The 8,447-nt window shown below is 40.0% G+C and overlaps 1 protein-coding gene across 1 annotated transcript in view; it reads right to left on the bottom strand.

Annotated features, from left to right (window-relative positions):
• Positions 1-8,447, bottom strand: part of LOC107098528 (probable cation-transporting ATPase 13A3) — a 48,023-nt gene that overhangs the window by 23,290 nt on the left and 16,286 nt on the right. The window contains exons 3-10 of the mRNA XM_015396259.1: positions 6,578-6,664; positions 6,321-6,494; positions 5,484-5,690; positions 3,059-3,129; positions 2,770-2,853; positions 2,056-2,125; positions 1,512-1,646; positions 380-452 (exon numbers count right to left, since the gene is read on the bottom strand). Of these exons, the coding sequence (XP_015251745.1) occupies positions 380-452; positions 1,512-1,646; positions 2,056-2,125; positions 2,770-2,853; positions 3,059-3,129; positions 5,484-5,690; positions 6,321-6,494; positions 6,578-6,628 (865 nt within the window). The 5' untranslated portion in view covers positions 6,629-6,664. The remainder of the gene's footprint in view (positions 1-379; positions 453-1,511; positions 1,647-2,055; positions 2,126-2,769; positions 2,854-3,058; positions 3,130-5,483; positions 5,691-6,320; positions 6,495-6,577; positions 6,665-8,447) is intronic.

Below are 8,447 nucleotides of genomic sequence, written 5' to 3'. Positions count from 1 at the left end.
ACGTGGGACTTTTTCCACTACAATGTTTTTGGGATGCGAACATATCACTCTTTTGAACACATAATCTTTTGGGAACAGAAAAGTTATATTTCGCTGTTCCTAAAAACCTGCAGGGTTACTTTCGGCTTGACCAAAACTGGACGATAACTCTGCTCACAGGACGCTGCCAGGGGTAAGTCAGTGTGATTGCATGCCGCTGGTGATGGGGATGCCATACAGATTCATGTCAAAAATACCGAACTATCGCTTTAAGATTAAAAGGTGAATTTAAACAATTCTAAATATATTATACCCATCAACATCTGTATGTAATGGGGAGAGCAAGGTATTGATTTATATTTTCGAAAAATAATACAAAACCAAACGTTTTTTGGCTTACCATTATTTGCTCGGCAAACAGACACACGGACAATACTGTGAGCTGCCACCATATCATGAAGCATGACGTATTGCTGCAGAAAAGAGAAAAAAAGGTGTATAGTGGTGTGATGAGCCATTACAGATCAGCTCCACCTTTAGTTGTCTCTATAAAAACCGGGAGATGAACCATAAGTAGATAAATCGTCAGTTTGTGTCACGAATAAAGCAGGTTAGAAAGATATTCTAAGGTCCTGAAAGATACATAAACTTAAAATTTGAGCGATTTGGGATCTTCTTATTATTAAGTATTTTAACAGAAGCCCAGTAGAATGTCTGATCTTCTGATACCAGTGATGAGCTGAAAGACTTCAGTGGCTTTTTAAAGATGCTAAAGTTCTGCTAACCACTGCTCTGCTTCAAAGCAGACTAAATGCTGGAGGAAATGTGTTTTAATTACAGCTTTTATTTCTTAAACATTAAATGAAAGCACTGAAATGTATTTATTTTGTAAAGCCTAAGTTATTAGTAGCCCCTATCAGAAAACATTTAGTCTTTGCAGACAGTTTTTCATAACATGCTAAAGTTTCCAACTTTAAATTGTATAGAAGTAATCAAAAATACTTTTTCTATTTCTGGAAAAATGTCTTTGTATTCGTTGGTAAATCAAACATATATTCAACAGAGAGCAAAAATAATAACAGCTGTCAGCGTAAGCCCTAAATATTAAACACAACTGATCATCCAACGTCTGACAAATATTCTAGAAAAACTAAACGCATTTTGATATAAAATTAAGAAAGGTTTGTTATTCAGACTTTAGCCCATTTATTATAAGTGTATACAAAACAAGCTTACAACTGTCTGTATCGTATAAACAAATCCAAAATTTTGGAGAAGGAACAACAAAGGAAAAGACTAAAAGTTTCTAACATGAGGGCTACAGAAGGTAAAAAAAAAAAAAAAAAGTAAACAGGACTCTTCATAAAGCATCATTAAGGGGTCGTTCACAGTTGTCAACATTTAAGAAAGTAAATGACCCCTTTCTCAGTAAATGTTTCACATGTTAAACATCTACTCTTCTAATCCTCCATATTTGTATCATTAGACTCTGCAATTAGACATGCATGTTTTCATTGCTTAGAAAGTCTTACCTTTTTGATGGTGTACAGAGAGGTAGCTATGGATATAACCGACATGAAAACAATGGCCACAGCATAGTAGTAATACTCATCAGCACTCCACAGGATTACGCTGAAGAGCTGGAAAATGTAAAAAGGGTTGAGGACCTGCAAGAGGAGACAAGGAAGAGGAGAGGCACCAAACTAAAGTTAGCTTGAAAAACAAAGATGCTCTTCTGCAGGATAGGAAGAAAACAACGATAAAAGAGAAAAAATAAAGTAAAATACATTATTTAAAAAAAATAGAACAGGGAAAGAGGTGACTAGGTGAAAACCTTTAGAGAAAATAAGCCTTGTTCCATGATGTAGTTTTTGGAGCATTAAAAAGAAACGGTCAGAGCTCTGGGTCCTGACAACTAAAGACAATCATATCTCCAGGAATAAAAGTCCAAACGACCTAAAACTCGTTAACAGTGGGATAACTGTGTGTTTTTCCTGCCAGCTGAGTTTTAGACACAATGGGGAAGAAAGGGAACAAGAAGCAAATCCTAGAATGAAGAGATTATGTTGCTTTTACCTCTTTGATAAGCAGCTTGAAAACTGAAGGCACTTTCACAGCGATTTCATTCACTCCAAAAAACAGTTTCCTGACAAAACAAAAGAGAAATACATTTGACGCACAACATGGCAGCAAAGCAAAAAAATATTAAAGAGCCTCTTACAGCCGTTTACTACGTACTGCAGACGTTTATTTCATAATATTGTCAACAATTGATACATCTGTCCACCTTTGAAGGTTAAACTTTTTAGAGATTTTAGAGAAAAATATGCATTAAGAGTTTATGGGATATTTCTACAGCAGAAAGGCTTTAAATATGGCATCAGAAAACAGGAGGGAAAGAGACAGAAGAAGGTAGGCCTAAAGGGAGGTAGGATCAAGGAAGTGAGGCAATGCATAGAATGGTAATATATTGAAAAGGGAAGGAAAGAAACAAGGAAAAAATTGAGCAAAATACAAGGAAAAGCAGGTAGGAAAACAAGGAATGACAGAAAGAAGGGATGGTGGCACTACATGAGGATGAAGAAAACGTCCAGAGGTAGTACACAAGAAAAAGGGCTGTAGGAAGACAACTAAGGCAGAAAGAAAACAGGGCTCTAAATAAAAAGAGAGATAACTGCAAGGAAAGGGCAGCATCTCTTTACTTTAGAACATGGAAAGTTTAAAGGGTTTTGGTAGTTCTAATAGGACCTGTGGACCCAGAACAGCTGGGAGGATTTAGGTGTGATGTACCTGTACTCCTGCTGGTTCCTGGTCAGGCCTGCACTGTGCTCCGAGTGGATGGTGGAGCAACTGGCTTCAAGATCCTCCAGGCCGCTAAACAACACAGTTTAACCACAAGAAAAGGGACAGAAGTCAGATTTAAAACACAGCAGGGCAGGCAGACAGACAATACAAGATTAACATACAAAAAGGCTGCAAACAATGGTGTCAAATTAGTCAAAGTAAAAAAAAATAATAATAAAAAAAAAAAATAATCTTAAGCTTATTAAAACAATTGATAAAACATAAAAATTCTTACGTTAAAACTCTAAAGTTCTGCATCTCATCGTTCCAGTAATACTTTGTGCTATGGAAGGTAAAGTAGCGGATCTAAGAGAAAAAACACATCATTTAGATTTAAACAAATAGATACAGATTCATTAACAACCTGGAAAACCTGACCTCTGCTGAAAACTGATATCTGTATGTTCAGCTCACGATAAAGATATGACATCAAACAACTGAAGGTATGAATGGTGGATAATCAGCTGTGATATGAAATCTGTATCAGAAAATAAATATCCATGATTAAATTATTAAAAAAAATGTTGGTTAGACTTTGGAAACCAAAAGCAGATGTGCCGATTACCCCTCCCATTATGCTATGAAAGTCAGACAGGGGAGGATAATTCCTAATCTCCTCATCTATAAAAAAAAAAAAGACTATAACAAAATCATCTGATGAGAGGATTGCTAGGATTGCTTTTGTTTGTCTACTTTCCTGTGCTCATATTCAGGATCTCATATATTTTGCCATCAGACCTAACAGCTTCTGATGCAATTGTGGTTATTAAAGCTAAATTCTGTTCTTCATCAGCAAGAGGTAAGTTTTATTTTTAAATCTGATCTCAGGTCCATTTGTAACAGTGACAGCAGCAACATAGCTGTCTTAAATAGCTGATTAGCAATTGGTCGGTTTGCCCCTTTTGACCCAAGCACCAATACTTGGTAGGGGAGCATCAGAGCTTGATTGCAGTGACCCGTAAAATGGCAAATATTACAGCTGGCATTGGGTAATACAGGGTCGACCCAGGAAAGGCCAGTCAGTACAGTTTGCTGTAGAAACCAACCATGGACACATGCATTCAAACTTAGGAACACTTTGGAGTAAACTAAAACCCCAATAGTTGTGTTATTGGACAGCGGGAGGAAGTCCCCCAGGAGAAACCATTCCATACAGGGATTTAAACAAATGACCTCTGTTACATGCCTGCCAGGCTGTTTGTTTTTCTCTCTGTTTGTTTTCCCTCCCTTTTGCTTCTACACAGGTAGCAGAAGCTGGGATCCATGTTCCATTGATTGATTCTCTCCACCTTTGGACCAATCAGGATCCAGGGAGGTCCTATGTAAGCAAGCCACTTAGAGATCCTACCCCTTTTTGTTCTTGGCTTGCTTGCTGCATGTTTTGTTCTGTGTGTCTAATGGTCTGTCGTGGGAGTTAGTGGACAAGGTAAGGTTGGGGTACCCTGTACATCTCATCACGTAGGAAACTTTCTGTTAAACACACTAGGTAAGTAGGTGGATGCCACCCTTGTAAAGTTTTGGTGAATCTTTTTTGTTAGATTAGTTAAGCAGGGGTTTTGTTTCATTTGTTTTATGTAGCTTAGACCATAGGTAGGCCCTGTTTTTGTTTTATTTTCTTTGATTTGGCACCACCTAATCGTCCCTTTCTCCCCCACCATTTGTATGAGTTGCTTGGGATTTTCTGTAACCAATAAATCCCTGATTTTTCTTTTCTAACATTCACTTGGTCTCTGAATTTTTTTGTGGCTGTCAAGTTACTTCCCTCTCTCCCCAGTAAAGGGGGGGAGCCGTAACACCTCTATTCAAGAAACAAGGTTTCATCCAAAGCCTGAGCTCAAATTTGATGTTTTTGGAAATGAAGCAACTTCGTTGTAATTTCTCATCACCTCTTTACTTCCTATAACTGTTTCTCTTGCATTAAATCACAGGTGTCACCAAATACATCACAGGCATAAGGACAGTGAATGTATGCCAGCTTAGCAGCACAGCAACTAGCAAGAGCTGCTGTTGACCAGACCTTTAAATTCTACACACAGAGCCCCCCTCCCTCACCTATTGATCTGCTTCTAACATCTTGGTGTCGGATGCTGAAGAATAGCAACTTTCAGAGGAGGAAGTGTAGTCAAGAGGTAAGGAACTCATACATTTAAAATGATGTTAGCTAGACAACTTAATTTGGGCAAATGATTGTCTTTAGGTGAACATTTCCATCGGCTGGACACTGTCTGCCATTTTACTCCCATACAACTCAGTGGCGATTAATGGGCAGGGAGGGGTCAAAGCCCTGAGTGGCAGTTTTTACAGAGAGCCGCCCGGCCAGCCCCACTTCTAAACAAGAGACCGGAGAACATGGCAGACAGATGGTGTGAGATGCGTCACAACATTTTCTACCTAAAACATACCTTTAGATTCTCATAAAGCTATATTTTTAGTTCTTTTTATCTAAAATAATGAATTAGTGCCTGCTGCTCCTTTAAAGATCAAGTAATGTCTGATAGATGAGAATAACAAACTTTTTCTCAAGGATCACCTCAGTGGTGAAGACTTTACATTTGCTTTTAGTTTAATAGTTAAACACTATCAGCTGCAGGCTCCGTTGGTTTTGCTTTACATATTCAGAGTTTTCACCATTATCATGCTGTGATGGAATATTTAGCCACCTGTGTGGGCTGGTAATAAGAAAATCTTCTGATGAGCTCCTGAGCAGGGCTGCCATCGGAGGGGTGAGGAGTGTGTCCGTTGGCCAGAGGTGTGGAGGAGGGGGAGGAGGGAGGGGAGGTGGTCTGGGTCTCCAGGCTGTGGAAGGGGTTGCTCCCCGGAGCAAGCATCACTCGTACCCTGGCCAGGAACCAGCGCCGGAACTCATCCTGGTGAACAGCAAACAGAGAGCAGTTGGTAAACTCACATTAGCAAAGAGCAGACAGAATGGTGGAAGAAGAGGGTTAAAGTTTGCTGTTTTAGTTCTTAGAGCAGAAGGAATGATGTATAGTAGAGGACTGAGCAGAAATGCTCCAGGATGGTGGGAGATGTAAATATGGACACAGACAGTCAGGCTGAAATAAGACTGAAAAAGCACATAGATTTTGTCTTCTGCTATTAAGGTTTATTTTTTATCTCATTTTTCAGAACTTGTGTTTCAGAGTAAAAAAAAATAAATAAATAAAAGATTAAATAAAACCCAATTTTTCCTAAATCCCATTAGAGTTCATGATAGCAGTGGTGTCATTCTGTTGTTGGGGGGGGGGGGGTTAGGTTTCAACCTTTGTGCAGTGGGTGTGTTGCTGCCACCAGAAGGAAACGATAATATTAATCTAACATGACTCAGTGATTATCAGAACATTTATCTACAGCTGATAGAACCAGATTTTACTACAGGTGTAATTACTACCTTGGTGTAAAATTATGTTTTTATTTCTCCTAGGTCATCCTGGCTCAGTGTTTGTGTTTTCATTATTCTAGTAAACCTCCTTCCAAGGCAGCGTTGACTCTTTTCCTACCGTGGAGCGCAGCAACACCACTTCGGCGTCACGGGCTGTGGTACGGGTGCAGGTGGACTTGACGCACCATTCTGGCATCCAATAGAGCAGCAGGAGAAGGAAGCCCCCAGTACAAAGTACCCCGAAGCCTACAAGGGCCAGCCGCCAACGGCAGAACTGGTAGCCTTGTAGTTCCTTTAAAAAAAAAAAAAAAAGAGGATTGCAACATGGAGAGTAAAATCTCATATGGACAGTGCTATCAAATGAAAGCGACTTACCATCTCCTCTTCTTCACCCTTGTTGAGTATCTTCAGCTCCCCCTTCTCCATGTTGCTGAACAGATTGCCAAGCCCCTTCCTTAGTCACTGTAAACATTAACAGAGAAGATCTCAATCAGAATGGACACATTTCAGCTTCTTTTCTGCTAAACGATGGATGCAAGGATAATTTGGTGCACCAGCACCCAGTCCTTCAGAGCTACAATCCATCAACATTCAATCGGCTGAATTTCCTCATCAGATTCTGGTATTTTGTCGGATAGGAGCTCTCAGGAGGAGAAGGGGTTCAGCATGTGTTTGACAATTAGTTGGGGAATAAAAGTGAAGAAGATGTTATTGTTTCCCCACAAAAAAAAAGAAGAAACCCTTAACTGGGAAATGCTTAAACCATATCAATCAAAACAATAATAATAAATACTATTATGACTGATAAGGTTTCAAAACATGCCCTTTAAGTTCTGCAGCTACTAGCTAATGGATTATGGATTACGACTGACTATTGAATATGATGACTACTTAATGTTCTTCTGTTTTAATACAGATCACTGAAACTGATTCAATGGATTAAGTACAAAACCAGCTATTTAAAAATCCTAACTGGAATATTGATTAATCATAAGAGCAGAGAAAAACAAAGCCTTAGAAACACTGCAGGGATGACAGAGAACAAGGGGATGTTCTCCGTATGTCAGTGTTTGAAGAGCTGTTTGGAGTTACATGAAACCCAGAATATCTACAGCCTGACTCTCAACAAGTAATACTGAAGAAAAGTCATCCAGTTACCTCCAAGCATGCCACAACAGAAAAGCAGGAAATAGCAAAAAGATTCATATCAGCCTCTTGCTCCATTGTTCATACACTGAGTTTTTTACGGTCAAGAACTGAAATAATGAAGATATAAGACATGCTTCTACTTGTCTGAACTTGCACTGTTGGCAGACATCCATCTTCCCAGCCAGTTCTAGCCTAGTTTATGTCCAAATTGGGAATTCAACTCTTATACTATTCTTTGCTCTCTTCTGCTGCCATGTAGAATGGTTTCAGGTGTTGTGCCATATGCCATGATCATACTTTTTGGACATTGGGAACCAGTGTCCATATTTCATCCTGATAGGATGACCAGAGAAGAAAACGCAGCTTTGGTGAATAACAGCTGGGGGACTTCTGCAGCACCCCCCTTTTTAGCCAAAGCAGTCACAGGCAAGTCACATGGAAGCCACCAGAGGTGTGAAAACCTACCCCCCTGTCTGTGAGGACAGACAAAACCACAGAGCACACAGGACTCTGCCCCTTCTTTTGCCTCTTCTGCTCCTGCGCTCAAAGCTGGGATCCACTGTGGCTGGATCTCCACCACAGTGGAGATGCGGGCCCCAGGGAAACCAGATCTCCAGAATCATCAAGGATAACTCAGAACCTTTCAGAACCAAACTGCTGCAAACCAGACCTTTTGCAACACATTTCTCTTGAGTTTCAGAACTTACAGAGCCAGATTGGAGAGAAGGCCTAGCCTGTCTTGATGAACGACTAAGACAAAGAGGACCCATGCTGTGCCCCGCCTGCAGAGCTGCAACTGGATGAAACTCAGGCCCCGTCCACACGAAGTCAAAACGAACATGAAACGCTAATATTTTCCAGAACGTTTGTCGTAAAGACGGAGACGTAAAATAAATGTGATCGACCACACGAATGCATGAAAATGCTGCAAAATGTATGCCAGGCCTGTAAGTGGCGCTGTGGTGCCAAAGCAAAAATAGGCGAAAACAGGCAACGAAATGTTGGGCATGCGCACTAATATTTATACAACAACCAAACCGGAAAACCGGAAAATGTCCCTGCGGGTCCATTTTCGTGGTTCAGTCAAATTCAGGTG

The sequence above is a fragment of the Cyprinodon variegatus genome, unplaced genomic scaffold (assembly GCF_000732505.1).
Source record: "Cyprinodon variegatus isolate N-32 unplaced genomic scaffold, C_variegatus-1.0 Scaffold786, whole genome shotgun sequence".
NCBI classification, from domain to species: domain Eukaryota; kingdom Metazoa; phylum Chordata; class Actinopteri; order Cyprinodontiformes; family Cyprinodontidae; genus Cyprinodon; species Cyprinodon variegatus.
The sequence above is the reverse complement of the archived record's forward strand: the minus strand, read 5'-3'. Positions and strand labels throughout refer to the sequence as shown.